General features: G+C 40.2%; 2 protein-coding genes across 2 annotated transcripts in view; one reads left to right on the top strand and one right to left on the bottom strand.

Annotated features, from left to right (window-relative positions):
* The window catches only part of LOC143420892 (uncharacterized), a 4977-nt gene extending 1115 nt beyond the window's left edge, over positions 1-3862 (bottom strand). The window contains exons 1-2 of the mRNA XM_076889526.1: positions 2213-3862; positions 1351-1638 (exon numbers count right to left, since the gene is read on the bottom strand). Coding sequence (XP_076745641.1) covers positions 1351-1638; positions 2213-3824 — 1900 coding nt within the window. The 5' untranslated portion in view covers positions 3825-3862. The remainder of the gene's footprint in view (positions 1-1350; positions 1639-2212) is intronic.
* Positions 1-15000, top strand: part of LOC101480504 (dachshund homolog 2) — a 53218-nt gene that overhangs the window by 17887 nt on the left and 20331 nt on the right. The gene's annotated exons all lie outside the window — the stretch shown is intronic.

Raw genomic sequence — 15000 nt, 5'->3', positions numbered from 1 at the left:
CATCCAGTTCTACACTGCAATAATGTGTTCTGTTCTGACATCACCGGTGTGAATCAGCCACAAAAGTGAACTAAACAAGGTTACAAAGAACAGTCAGGACTGCAGAGAGAATCACAGGACCTATATCTTCAGAGTTCGGAAATAGCATTACAGACCCATCACAATGTGGACACAATCTGTTGCAACCTCTACCTTCTTTTAGATGTTACAGGAGACTATATACCAAAACATTGAGACAAGTGTTATTATTTTGATGAAAACCAACTTAAATCGGTTACACAGTGTCAGTAACACCAAAACATCCACTTAGAGATTTACCTACAATTTGAAATGTACTGTTTTTAACTTCTCCTGCGTGTTTATCTAATTAATATTTTCTTAGTATTTATGTATGTATTATTACCATTATGTATTTATTTATGTATACATGTCTTTTATCAATTAAAAGTACTGACTGTTGGTTGAGGTGTATATTTTAATCTATAATGCATTCAACAGAAAGAGTACTGTGTGGGGGAGCTGAACTCTGCCTTTAGCCAAAAAGAACACGAGAGAGGCTGCTGCACAAACACCACAACTGTATTTTCAGATATACTGATCTCGCTCACTGCTCTTTTGAAGTGCTAATCAAGTTCAACTTAAATTGTAATAAACTATGGCCTTAAACTTTCCAGGCTACACAAGACTCACAGTTTGTGTGGCAGACAATCTCAGTGTTATAGGTCTGGTTACTCTTGCAGTCTTACTATACTTTAAAGATTTCCCTGACAGGACATGTTAGCTAAGCTAATAGACTCCAGCAGTAAACTACCAATAAACCTAGCAGGCTCTCTAATCACCTGTGACCTGCCGAATGCTAATTGCCTAATGTCAAACCTGCTATAAGCCGCTGTCTATGTTACTGGATAAAATAGCAGCAGCTTTTCCAGTAGGATGCAGACCGTCCGCTTTCAGCAGGTCAGGGCGGCCCCAGAAAAAAGCCCAGTTATCCACAAACTGAAATCCCAGCTTCCTTCAATTCCTGGCCAGCCAGCGGTTCAGTGACATAATTCTGCTATACATCTCATTATCTACATAAGGGACCAGAGATATTAAAGTTCTTTGTATATCTAAAGTAGAACTCACATTTTTTTAACTACTTACATTTTTTAAAGGAGGTGATAAAAGCTTCACCTCTGACATTACCTCCACAGCTGCATTTGTGACAGAGACTGACAAGTTATAGCGTGAATCCATGATATGACTGCAACCTACATCTGGTATCTTTTTCTTGTTCTTAACCTGTAATAGCCCTTATGTTAATGGTAATACTTTAGCAACAGCAGAGTAATCCCCAAGTTAGCAACATACCTGAAGATTTTGTCGATAAGAGTGACGCAGCAGGTGACGCAGCAGGTGACGCAGCAGGTGACGCAGCAGATGACGCAGCAGGTGACGCAGCAGGTGACGCAGCAGGTGACGCAGCAGGTGACGCAGCAGATGACGCAGCAGGTGACGCAGCAGATGACGCAGCAGATGACGCAGCAGATGACGCAGCAGATGACGCAGCAGATGACGCAGCAGATGACGCAGCATCTGTCACACTCGTGTTATCCTCATCTTCACTGTTTGATGCATCACTGTCAACAGCTACATTCTCTGGGAAACACAGCAACCATTTGGGAAAAAAAACATTAAGACTGCTCCTAAGCAATGTTACAAAGTATCACACAATAGGTGTTAGGGAGAGGAGGATAGCAGTAGTTAAAGCTCTGTATACATGTATACGTATTTGTCTGAAGGTCGTCAGTCATCCAGATAACGTTTTCTAGAAACTGCATCAATTGGACTTCTTCTTAGGTTAAAGTGTTTTATTACTCTGCCAGAGAGTTTCTTCAGTCTGCATAAAGTTGGTAGAACACAAATGTATCCACCAGGTGGGTTTCATTTCACACGTGACCTGAAAAGGCTTTTTACAAATGAGCCCTTTTCAGTCTCCTATTTGAGGCCTCCTACCAATTTTCCTCAGAAAGAAGCTCCTTTCATGAGTAATAAAACATTTGTAGACAGTGTGGAAGAACAGAACTTATCATCCACCGTGCTTACGGACGCACAGTCTTAGCTACTCTACACCAATGGGAGCTCTCATCCCTCATGCGCCATCTGCATAATACTGCATGATTTTTGAAATACTTCCGATTTTAAATACACAATTTATTAACACATTTCTTACCTTGTGGATCAATGTTTATTTCGTCAAGATTTCTTCCTTTGAAATCTGACAGCTGTCCTCGTTCCATGGCCATAAGGACTTTGCTTATCTTGGCCAGCTGTAACGTCCCTTCAGGCAGTCTGTAATATTCGCGATGCACTCGAATATCATGGCCAAGGAAGTCTGCCAGATTATCCATTTCATTGTCTTTTAAGTTAAGGATCTTGGACATGGTGGCCATGTGCTTCCTTAATTTAGTAGAGGACAATGCTTCTGGTTGTTTTGCTCCACAGCTCTGCGCGATCTGTCGAACAACATCTGACCCTCTGATGTGAGTAAGTGCTTTCGTTCTCGCAAACATGAAAGGATTTTCATCTAATACTTCACAATTTCGGCGAGTGTCAACGAGCAAATCCATTGATGTCATCATATCAGGTGTGAGGAGTATGGGGACTTTTCTTCCACGTTTGCCTTTTATCTCTATTCGTTGGAAGTGCCTACAAAGCTTCTTTTCCAGGTCAGTTAAAGCCAATTCAACATCTGGATGAGTCAATGAAGTGTCTCTCAATGTGAAAGCATTAAGAGTCATTTTGGAAACTTCTCCTTCTCTTCTACGGTTGAAGATAATCACTTCACACAATGTGATTTTTGCAAGTTCTGCCCAGTGCTTCTTATTTGGTTCTTCTTTGAGCTTCGTATGACACTCCGTCCGTTGTATGTTGAGATACTGGTGCATCTTCTTCACATCTTCAGTAAAGGGAAGAAGTTGTGGAGTATTCCATTTTGCCTCAGTCAGATTTCGGAGAGCCTTAGATGATATGCACTCACTCCATTTAGTGTCACAGATTTGCTTGAACACCTTTACATTGCGAATAGTATTCTCATCACCAGCGATCATTGCTTCACATTCTAGAACATCTGCTATTTTCTTGAGATTGTGGCCTAACTTCAGTGCCAAAGATGGTGTTTTGTATGTGTTTGTTTCCTCATTCAAGCCAGCAACATTTTTCACTGCTGCAATAACATGAGGGAAATTACCTGGTACAAAGAAATCAGACACCATTTTCAACTTGCCATTTTTCTGTCCTTGGAGCACCAGTCGCCCTGTCTCACGCATCTTCTGTCTGATATAGTCGTGTTTAGTGACATCATGTCCATGCTTATTGAAAAGATGCTCCCCAAATTTCAGTATGCAACTCTCTTTGCGGACAACATTTGTTATCTCATCATCATGCATGACTTGTACCAATTTCCAAAATTGTGCATTGACACTGTCTGGGACTGGCTCTGCATATTTACACGTAGCCTGGACTCTAGATGTTCCTGGCCTTAAACCTTTGACCTTCCTGCTGAGATGACATCTCTGCATGTGCCTCCATAGTGACCTTCTCTTGAAGTAACCCTGACAATTAATACAGTGCAAGTAATCACTGGGTTTCACAGGTACACTGGATTGTTGACGAGGTATCACCATTCCTTGTCCTTTTTTAATCACCTCATTATTGTGGGCACGGTTTCCTTGATTTCTTAATAAACTCAACTGTATTTTCCGCTCTTTAGACCCTACTGGGAAAGCCATTGCTTTTGCCACTTCTGGTTTATCTTTGTGTTTTGATTGCAAATGGCGTGCCATCTTGCTGAAAGGTTTACAGCAAAACTTGCAGTAGAACTTTTTGTTGTACAATCTGCCACCATGTTTCTTCTTCTTCAGCGTCATAACCGTCACATCAGAACAATCAGGTGAAGAGGACTCTCTGGTGTCATCAAATGAAGCAGATGTGTTTCTGTCTTCTGAATCAAGTGAAGAGGATTCTTTAGCATTTGAATTTGAGGAATTGCATTGAGTTCGGGTACACCTTCTCTTCAGTTGTCGGACATCTTCCTGAGAGTTACCTGAAGTAGTTTTCCGTGCTTTTTTCTTCTTTCTTTTGTGTTGTATGAGACTTTCTGCAGAACTGTCACTTTTTTCAGCAGTTTGAGGAACATATTCTTCCTCACTGATGTCCGTACTTGATATAGGTGGGCATCCAAGCATTTGTCTGGTAAGCTAAAAAAAGAAAGAAAGAAAGAAAATAGTTACATTTCAAGACCAGAGGTAGTACATTAGTCGTTGTAACAGCTGTACTGGTATTGACAGTTGTATTAATACCATTTACGGTACCACACATGTCACCACTTAATTTGAACTAGTCATATTAAGTAATCTTTCCTCTGCTGCATCACATTTACCAAACAACCCTGGGTGGCTTTGTCTGGATATGCTGTCATTACCCAAAGACTGTCAATACAGCTGCGATGTCAACTCATTAACAGTCACTTAGGTTAGTTTTAAACATCTGGGACAATGTGATCTCTAAGCTAACACTGTTTCTAGGAAATTGCTGAACTTCGTTTTCTTTTTGTATATATATACACTAATGTTTATAGAAATTGATTTTCTTTATTTAAATATATGATATAATTTTTACCTGGATCAATTACCTTTGAAGAACATCTTTTATGTTTGTAAGGTAGAATAGTATCTACTCAAGTATCAACTGTGTTCCAGGTAAACTGAAGATTTTAGTAGTGCATTGAATTTCAGGATTGTCAGGGGATGAGACTGACAAATGCTTAATTAGTAGGCGACAAAAGCATGACAGTCATTTGTTGAGCTCCTTTTATCAAATTCAAAGAAATAAATTTTACTCATAGCGCATAAATAAAATGGGCATTTTGGAACCACCTTACAAGAAATAATGATACAAATGATCCTATCATAATGAAGAATCCCGTTGCCTCACTACACAAAAGAGACTTAAAATGTGTCACAGATAAAATATACGTAGGCTTAAAAATAACAGGTATCACCTTTTATGAGAACATACAGAATATAAAGTTGATCACAAAAGTCATTACGTACTTTAAGCTATTCCTTAAAATCTTTTATTGCTAACTAAATGCAATCATACATTACTACCTATGCAAATGCAATGCTAATTGAATTTAAGCAACTGTTATTACTGTAACACCTTGAAAACCTTTGTGAACTTGAAGCACTAAAACCTCTGAACTTCAGACACTAGAAAAGACATTAAACATCAGTGTCCCTGACAATATTGATAAATGAGAAACCCCTTGTCTCAAGCTTACAGTCGTTCTATCAAGGCGTGCTCGTAATCCAAGGTGACATGATTGTACAGGAGGTAGTTATTGTAATTATATTTTTTCACAAGACTTAGTTTTAAATTTGACTGTTACCGTCTATTCACTTTGTGCTCTGTGCACAAAAATCTGAGATCTGTAGTGGAGTTGTACGAATAAACTTACAATAACACTGTCTGTCCTTCTGAGCTCAGGTACACTTGTATCCACGTCAGAATCAGCTGAAGTGGGTTTAATGATAATGGAACTGTCGCTGTCACTGGACAACTGCTGTTCCATCTGAAAAGTAAACAGAAAAAGATACAAATAACAATTACAGATTACAGGTTGTGTAAAGCGCTTTGGGGTCCTTAGGGACTAGTAAAGCGCTATACAAATACAGGCCATTTACCATAAATATAAATTACAGAATAATTATTGCTACAACACAGATTTGTAATTATGTGTGTTTATGCATTTTTGCAGCAGTTGCTCTAGCAATATCACAATTGTTGTCAATTTCAGATAAGATGGGTCACAGTTTTGATTTGGCCAGCAAAATATAAACTCTAAACAAGGGTTTGTTTGTTTTTGTCATTGTGAAAGGCTCACACTTTCCGGCAGGGTGGAAAGACCTTTCTGAGTATTACACTGTTTAGCATGTTGAGTTATCATAATACTGCTTTCTCATTGTGCTTCTGCACTGTACATAAAGCACCATTATTAACTGCAGATTTTATTATCAGCAGTCTGACAAGCTGTCACCACAATACACTGCTATGATCACCTTTCTCAACCTAAGCAAGTGAAGCAATAAAATCATCTTCTGTATGACTCAGTGTAGCACATCTAAGCTATACTACTGCAAGATGTAATATACCTAAATCAATAAGTACACATATCAGAGAGCTGGCAGTCATGATGGAAAGAAGGAAGGTAGATTAATTGTGTGTGCAGGAGACCAGGTGCAAGGGAAGCAAGGCCAGGAGCAGTGGAGGTGGATTCAAGCAGTTCTACCAGGGTGTTCATAGGAAGAGAAATGGAGTAGGGGTAATCCTGAAGGAAGAGTATGTGAATAGTGTGGTAGAGCTGAAGAGAGAGGCCATGTTGAATGTTGTCAGTGTGTATGTCCCATAGGTTGGAAGTCAGGTAGACAAGAAAGAGGAGTTCTGGATTGAGTGAGATGAAGTGGTAGAGAGTTTTACTAGGAATGAGAGACTGGTGATTGGAGTAGATTTCAATGGACATGTAGTTGAAGAAAACAGAGGTGATGAGGAGTTGTTGGCTAGGTATTGTGTTAAGGATAGAAATGCAGAAGGACAAATGTTGGTGGATTTTGCCAAAAGAATGGAAGTGGCTGTGGTTAACTCATACTTCAAGAAGAGGGAGGAACATATTGTGATGTATGACAGTGAAGATAGGTGCACACAAGTGCGCAGAAGGTGCATAAGAGACTGTAAGGTGGTGTCAGGGGAGAATGTAGGTATATATGGCAGTCTGGGCAGTATGGAAGAGTTACCAGATGACTGGGAAAGTACAGCTGAAGTGGGAGGGCAATGGCCAAGAAAGCGCTTGGGGTATCCTCTAGACAGAGAAAGGATGAAAGGAAAATGTCCAAATGAAGAGGTTAGCAAAGAAAAAGTGTGATAGTCAGAGAGATTAAGGAAGTAGACATGAGCATTGGGAGTACAGCCAAGAGAGAGGTGGCAAAGACGAAGAAAAAGACAGAAAAGGAGATGTGCTAACAAGTCAAGAGAGCGTGTGACAGCAGGATGTTAGGGATAGAGTGAGATGGAGGCAGATGATCCGCTGTGGCGACCCCTTAAAGGAGGATCCAAAAGAAGAAGTAGTACAACTAACCTTCGTATCGAGGCTACGGTGTAGAAACAAGGTCCTCTCCCTCTGGTCGTTTAACCTTTTAATTTGTGCCCTCTCGTAGCGTTGCTCACATACACTATGATGTCTCCTGAGTTTCTCGAGGCGAAGCAAGCCACGACTTTTAACCTGCAAACAAAGAAATAAATCAAAACCCTTGTTTTATTGTTTTTTGCTTTATTAGATAGTAGTGGAGAGACAAAAGACAGAACAAAGAGGGAATGAAAAACAGCAAAAAGCCTAGGTACGAAAAGAAGCCTTACTGCTAAGACAAGGCCTAATCATACCTTGTATTTAATTATAAACAACTGTATTACAATGAATGATTTGTTTTTACGGTGTCCTCAAACATTTTAATGTGGCTGACATTTGGAATTTTTTTTATTAAAATTAAGAAAAAACATAAAAATCAAGGCCACAATTTGATTTGATTCCACTTAGCTCTCACATTACAAGATGTACATATATTGACATAAATAAAATATATGGAAACAATCATCAAAACAAATACTAAGAATATTTATCACATCAGAAATCATGAATATGTATCTGCAGTGCATAAACTAATTTACTACCTTTTATATTGAGGTCCAAACTGGAGGAGTTTGCCTACTTAAAATCCTTCTACCAATTTAACCGTCTGAACACACTGCAGTCTAACCTTTACTTTAAGCTGAATGAACTGTACATATTACACATCAAACAATCCCAGAATGTTTATTTTCAACGGCAAAAACATAATGTGTGCATGTGATATTTTCAGCAATCATTCTTAGAGTCATTCTAGCACGATGTACACTGAATGAATAGTGGAAATTTCAATATTAATGGATTATTAATTGCAATATTGGCTTGACAGCTGTATAATGTGTAAGGTGTAGATGAGAACTCAAACAACCCTAAACTGCTCCTTAAATAATAATGTAAAGTGAGTATGTCAGCGTTAACCATGTGCAATGTCTATCACAGCTGTTTAAGTGCACAGCTGGTTTACTGGTCCATTTAAGAACCAAAAGAAGATGGCATATCCTACCTCTTTCTTGTGTGCAGGGTTAAAGGCATCTGTCCCATCAGCAACTGCAAAATTAAAAATGTTGACTTGGTTCAAGATGAACTAACAATAGCAAGTTGAGATTGTCTTTGAGCAATGTGTTTAATTTACAATATATTGAGTTTTGCCTTAAAATAGCCTAAACACTTGAAAGGCTGAATTTATTGGAAAAGAATAGTTGTGGCACAACCTCTACTTACACCAAATAAAATTATTTCTAGCAAAAAACAATGATTATTTCATGTTATTTACCTACAGTGACAGCAGAGTATCTGCTGAAGACACATCTGAATTGTAGCTTTTCATTTCTCTGGTGATTTGCAGTTCTATCTCAATGAGAATTATAACTGCATTTATTTGATATATTCAGGTTTGGAACCAATTGTACAATTTGCAATTTAAAAATGACAGAAGCCAATTTACAGTTTTACCAACAATGAAGAAAAAAAGCAAAATGTAGGGTAACACAGAGCTTTCTTACCTGTGCATTCAGCACTGCCATTGGTAGATGAAAAGCTTGGGCCATCCTCCTATCAGCACAAGTGAAACAGTTAGTCAAACTTTAAGGACCAACATAATCAAATTTCACTGTATTTCAGTGAGCTCCAGTTGTACAATTTGGCAGTATATTGATGTATGTTACTTTGTGACATCATAGCCTGTCATGGTGGTTATCATTACCCACAACATTTCCTAATATTTCCCTGTCTGTGAAATCTTTATGAAAGTACAGTCATTGCCAATATACAGTCAAGTGACAAAGCTACTAACTTAAATTCTGATGTATGATTAAAGCAGTACAATGACAGAAATATTTTACTACAATTTCTATGGCGATTTATTAGAATTTTGAGGGATGTAACAGATCATCAAAAACTACAGCAATAGCTTTGTCTTCTTTCCCTTACATACAAGGTTGATGTTTTGAACAGGTGGTCCTGTGATATATTACCATTCTTATATGGCTGAGCAGGGATGCTACACCTGGCAGAGGGAGGGACTGCTCTCATTGTCTAAGACAGGGGTGGGCAACTCCAGGCCTCAAGGGCCGGTGTCCCTGCAGGTTTTAGATGTGTCCTTGAACCAACACAGCTGATTTAAATGGCTAAATTAGCTCCTCAGCATGTCCTGAAGTTCTCCAGAGGCCTGGCAACAAACTAATCATGTGATTCAGGTGTGTTGACCCAAGGTGAGATCTAAAACCTACAGGACACCGGCCCTAGAGGCCTGGAATTGCCCACCCCTGGTCTACGAGCTGTTGTCAGACACAGTGACCAGAACCAGCTCAATTTTAAAGTGTGTAGTAAATTATAGATGCAGTACAGATGTACATACAGTCGGGTTTTCGTTTTAGCGTGTTCCTAACAATTTACAAACAAGCTTGTTGTGGTTAACGAGCTTGGTGACGTAGGTGAATGCAGACGCAGCATTATCATTATTCTGACAGCATGTCTCCTTAAGAAGCGTTTTATTAAATACCTTTTTAATTTTTTTAACCTTTGTCTTGTGTGCAGTAACATGTCAGGTCCCACAAACTAAAGTCTCAGCTCACCTACGCTCTCTCTGCCTGCTGCCCGCTCTGCGTGCGGGTGCTGAACCCTGCCCTCGGTCACAGACAGAGGACAGAGCATAAATCTCAACTGTATTCTCACATCTGCTAATTTCACTCACTGCTCTTTTCATGTGCTAATTAAATACAAGCTGGTTTGTCGCTCATCACCTGTGCACCGATCACATACTATGAAATAATGCGCGAGGCAGCTCACGTTCCTCCGCTGACCATGACGGTCACGGTTATGCGCCGTTCACGTGATAACCCTCCTACATGGTATCTTTTCACTGCAGCTCTAAGACGAGGTAGAGAAACATTAAATCTACTTTAAATAGTAGTAGTTCCACTAAAACACGATGTATGATGCTGAAGCTTTACAATTTTGAATTAATCCGTGCATATACGCGCATCTGTGCAGAGTGATAAAAAGGGATCGCGGATCAACTACAGCCGTAACACCATTGCAGTTTTAGTATAAATTGAAATATCAAGACAATAAAACAGCATATTTTGATGATTTGGTTTTAACGGTTTACTGTAACGGTGTAGTTTGCGTAATGTAACACTGTGTTGAAGGAAAGTATTTCGTAGCAACTAAGTACCAATAACAGAAATTCATTTTGAAAATACTATAGATGCATTAAAATAAAAATCACCACAGTCCGTAGTATTTTTACAGCCAATTGTTGCACCGTTTTAAACTTATTTTACTTGACAAAAGCATAGGCAGACCAAGATTTAACAGCAACTCAGTTAGCATCGTTGTTAGCTAACATTAGCTAACCATCAAGTCATACCATTAAGTTACAGCTGCACACGACACTTTGTGTGTTAATATAATGTGCAAACGCGACGCAAATTAACCCAAAAGCACAATATTATAATGTGACATAAGTCAAAACTTACCATTCTGGTTAATGCTGCACAGCTAGCTGTACTCCGCATATCGCACGTGCTTGCTGTCGGAAGCATGTCTGTCGTCTGTCAATGCGCCAAAGGAGAGCAGGTGTGGTGATCACAAAAGGAGCGCTTGATTTGGGACGAGGCACACACCAGATTAACTCCGCTCATTCTTACACATAGCGCACCGGACACTGACGGGTCATTGGTGTGTTAAAACAAAGTACAACGTCACTCAGCCATCTATGTGGGGGATGGGCATGGTCAAGGTGGGGACCAAAAATGTCAAGATATGTGTAAATTGCTGAGAACGAAGTAAATGACTCTACACATTACCTGCTAAGTGAGAAATACAATTTCTGAACTGAAATTGGTTTAATATGTATGTTAACAAATAACTGAAATAAAAATGTCAGACTGTAGACGTATGAAATTATTGTTTATGTTTTAAAACAAACTGCAATGTCACTCCGCCATCTTGACGTGCTGCAGTAGTCAGTAGGTGGGTGGGGTATGGGCATGGTCAAAATGGGGACCTCAAATGTCAGGATCTGTGTAATATATTAATGATTGCTGAGAAGAGATGAATCCACACATTACTTGCTTAATTAGAAATGCAATTTCCTAACTGATATTTGTTGAGTTGAAATGTACACAAAATATAAGCAGTAGCAAAATTAATTAAATGCAGGAATGAATAAATAATAGAAACAATACAAAAATGTAAACCAATCAACTACTACCAACCATTGTGATCACTAGACAGGTATTATTGTGAAGGACAGAATTGTGTGGACTCAAAAGTGATGCCAGGCAGGTTTCAATAAATGGTAAACTAAGTTTATTGTAAAAACCAAAAACAATAGTGGATGACACAACAGGTGAATAGAGGATAATGCGAATGTGATTGTAATTGTTTTTAAAGCCTTATATGACAAGGCAACTCCTTACCTCAGTGACCTGCAGCAATTGCAAAAACCAAAGAGATTAATAGAAACTGAGCTGACAGCGCTGTCCCGGGCCCACCCAGATCTGTCGGCTGGCCTGCATATACACATATATATAGTCTTTTTTCCTTCAAAGTTGGGGCCTTTACCAGAGGTCTGTGAGAATCAGGGTCCTATGTGGTATCTTAGGTGTCTTGGATGTTGTTCCTGAAATCTGGAGCAACTAACCCAGTCTGGGGGTCACTGGGTTCTGATTACCACAGGGACCACCGTTGCCTTTTCCCTCCACACTTTTTCCTAGCTCTTCTCATAGCCCTTGGTATTTCTGAAGCTCATTCTGCCTGATGTTGGCATCTCATGAGTTACTTGGTTAAAAAAAAATTAAAATGTACACCCTGCCTGCTAGCATCTTACACCATGGTGTGATGTGCTGGATTATTTTTAGGAGTCCTGGACAAGTCCTTAAAAATCCGAGCTGCTCTGGACCTACATCTCCTGTTGTAGATGTCCTGTAGGGAAGGGAGAGCAGACCTGTAGCAGTGTTCTGCCACACAGATCACTCTCTGAAGGGCTTTTCGTCCTTAACACAGCTGTTCCCATACCAGGATGTAAAGTTCTGTGTGAGGATGCTCTCCACAGCGCCCGAATAGATAGTCCTAAGGATCCCTGGAGAGACTCCAAACTTTCTCAGTTGTCTCAGGCGATACCGGCGCTGCCTAGCCCTTTTGGACTGTGAGCAGTCCATGTCAGTTCTAAGGAGATGTCAACCCCAAGGTACTTGAAGGACAGCACCCTCTCCACGTTGATGGCCAGGGGCTTGTAGTCTCGCCGCTTTCTCCTACTAAAATCCACCACCAGCTCCTTGGTCTTGCAGACGTTCAGTTGGAGGTGGTTTTCTCTGCACCAAGATGCCAGGTTCTTCACCTCGTCCATTAGGCTGTCTAATCGTTGTTGGAGATGAGGCCCAACACCACAGCATCATCAGCAAACTTCACGATGGCGTTTGAGCCTTGAGTGGCCACACAATCAAGAGGTGTAGAGGGAGTATGTAGTGGCAAGAGTACGCACTCCTGTGGCACTCCTGTGTTGGTAGTGATGCTGTCAGAGACACACTTACCCACCTTCACGACCTGCGATCTACCAGTAAGGAAGTCCAGCACCTATGCACACAAACTGTTGTTAAGTCCAAGATCCCCCAGCTTTGTGAACAGTCTATGGGGCACTATTGTGTCAAATGCTGAACTGTAGTCTACAAGCAGCATTCTCACATAGTTACTCCGTTTCATGTCCACGTGGCTTAGGGTGGTGTGCAGGACGTGGGAGATGGCGTCTTCTGTAGATCTTGTCGGTATGCAAACTGGAGTGGGTCTGTGCTGCTGGGGATGTAGGAGGAGATAATGTTGTTCAACAGCCTCTCAAACACCTTCATAACCACAGAAGTCAGCGCAATCGGCCGGCAGTCGTTAAGGCATGAGGGCTTGTTCTTTGGCATGGGGAGTATAGGTAATCTTTTGAAGCACGTGATGAGGTCACCGTCCTCAGTTGTCAGGCTGTAGTTAGTGCTGGCCACCTAGCAAGGTATGCTTTTGTTTCTTTTTGTATGTGGGATTCTAAGGTAATTGGTTGCTATGTTCCCTTCTGGTCATACAATTCCCTCAATTCTGAACATCTTCCCTCTCTTTATTTACCATTTACCATATTACTACATATCAAGTTTTAGTGACATTGCTATGTTATTAGAACAACAGAACTTAATGGTTTAGATCTGTGTCATTATGTTCATTTACCACTGGCATGTAGCTTGAAGAACATTAGAACTAACCCCAACTAAAAAAAAGAGAAAAGTTTTCTGGCTAAAAATTCATTCATATTACATTTCAAGATGCAGGTATGTACTAAATGCAAGTACGTGGCAGATGAAAGAAAGATGAGGATAAAAACAGGTGATAAAAAAGAGTATTTTATCACATTCAATTTTAATTTGATAATTCAGCACATGACTTAAAGCACACAGAGACACTTTAAGCCACAGCCAAGCTCTGTATTGTATATCTAAATGGGAAGTCATCCAGAAAATCTTGCATATCCTTTAAACAGGCTACAATCTGGATGATTTGGTGTTAAAGAGACTGTTAACAGTAAGAACTCAGAACATATTAAATCCACAATGCTGGATTAGATTTAGATTCAGATCAGGATAGGAAAATTTAATACTGGCCATAGAGTGACAGTTGTCAGAAATCACAGTATATCAATTCATGTTGCTAATCATCCTTTGGCTACCCTGAGGTACCCTTGAGCATGGTACCATCCCCCACATACTGCTCCCCGGGCGCTGGATTGGTGGCTGCTCACTGCTTCACTGAGTGAATGGGTTAAATGCAGAGACTAATTTCCTACAGGATCAATAAACCATATCATATTATTATTATTATTATTAGTAGTAGTAGTAGTAGCTAGAGAGAGGTCAGAGAGTACATTATGACACCTCATTGCGATGAACTAATCACAGGGAAAAACTGAATTAAAAAGATAACCCCAATTAATCATCTTTCATGGTGCCCTTTAATCTTATGTAAAAAGCCCATTACCCCTTTTCCACAAAGCCAGTTCACGTATCGATTCATGCTAAACTTGGAACTTAGTTTTGTTTGCATTTACACTGCTAGAGAATCAGCTTTTAGCCAGGACAGCTGGTTCCAGGCTGGCACCAACTATTTGCTGTGTACAACTCATAACCCATTCAGGGAATTTTGAAGGCAAGGTGTGTTTTAAGATATTTGAATAAAACTCAATAGATGACCACAGAAAATGGGGAGTGATGGTGGTGTGGGCTTCATTCCCTGGGGGCTTTGAACTTCCAACAGAAGATGGCACATGTGCAGGGTCCGGAGAGAACAAAGATGTGAGTAAAATGGTAAAATGGTAAATGGCCTGCATTTGTATAGCGCTTTTCTAGTCCCTAAGGACCCCAAAGCGCTTCACACTATATTCAGTCATTCACCCATTCACACACACATCCACACAGTAGAGGTCCAGAGAGAGTACAGAAGACTCAACAGATGAGTGTATAGGAAAAGGCATTACAGGTGTCCTGGTGGAGGTACTAATGTTGTATTTTACCAGTGTGTGCTTGGCACTAACTGCCATGAGTGGCTTGTGATAGTTTGAGCAAGTGAGTTCACCTAATGATGTGCTTTATTTGACATTAGCCTAGATGCTAATTAGCAGTAGCTAATCACCAATGTTGATCACTAAAGTCGACTGTGGTAGTACACCTAGCGGGAGGTGCTACGAGCTCACATGGCTTGTAGCTGTGCAAGAGAGCAAGCTTGGGTGAGCTAGCGGGGAATATCTCCTG

This window comes from Maylandia zebra, linkage group LG10 (genome assembly GCF_041146795.1).
Source record: "Maylandia zebra isolate NMK-2024a linkage group LG10, Mzebra_GT3a, whole genome shotgun sequence".
Lineage (NCBI taxonomy): Eukaryota > Metazoa > Chordata > Actinopteri > Cichliformes > Cichlidae > Maylandia > Maylandia zebra.
The sequence above is the reverse complement of the archived record's forward strand: the minus strand, read 5'-3'. Positions and strand labels throughout refer to the sequence as shown.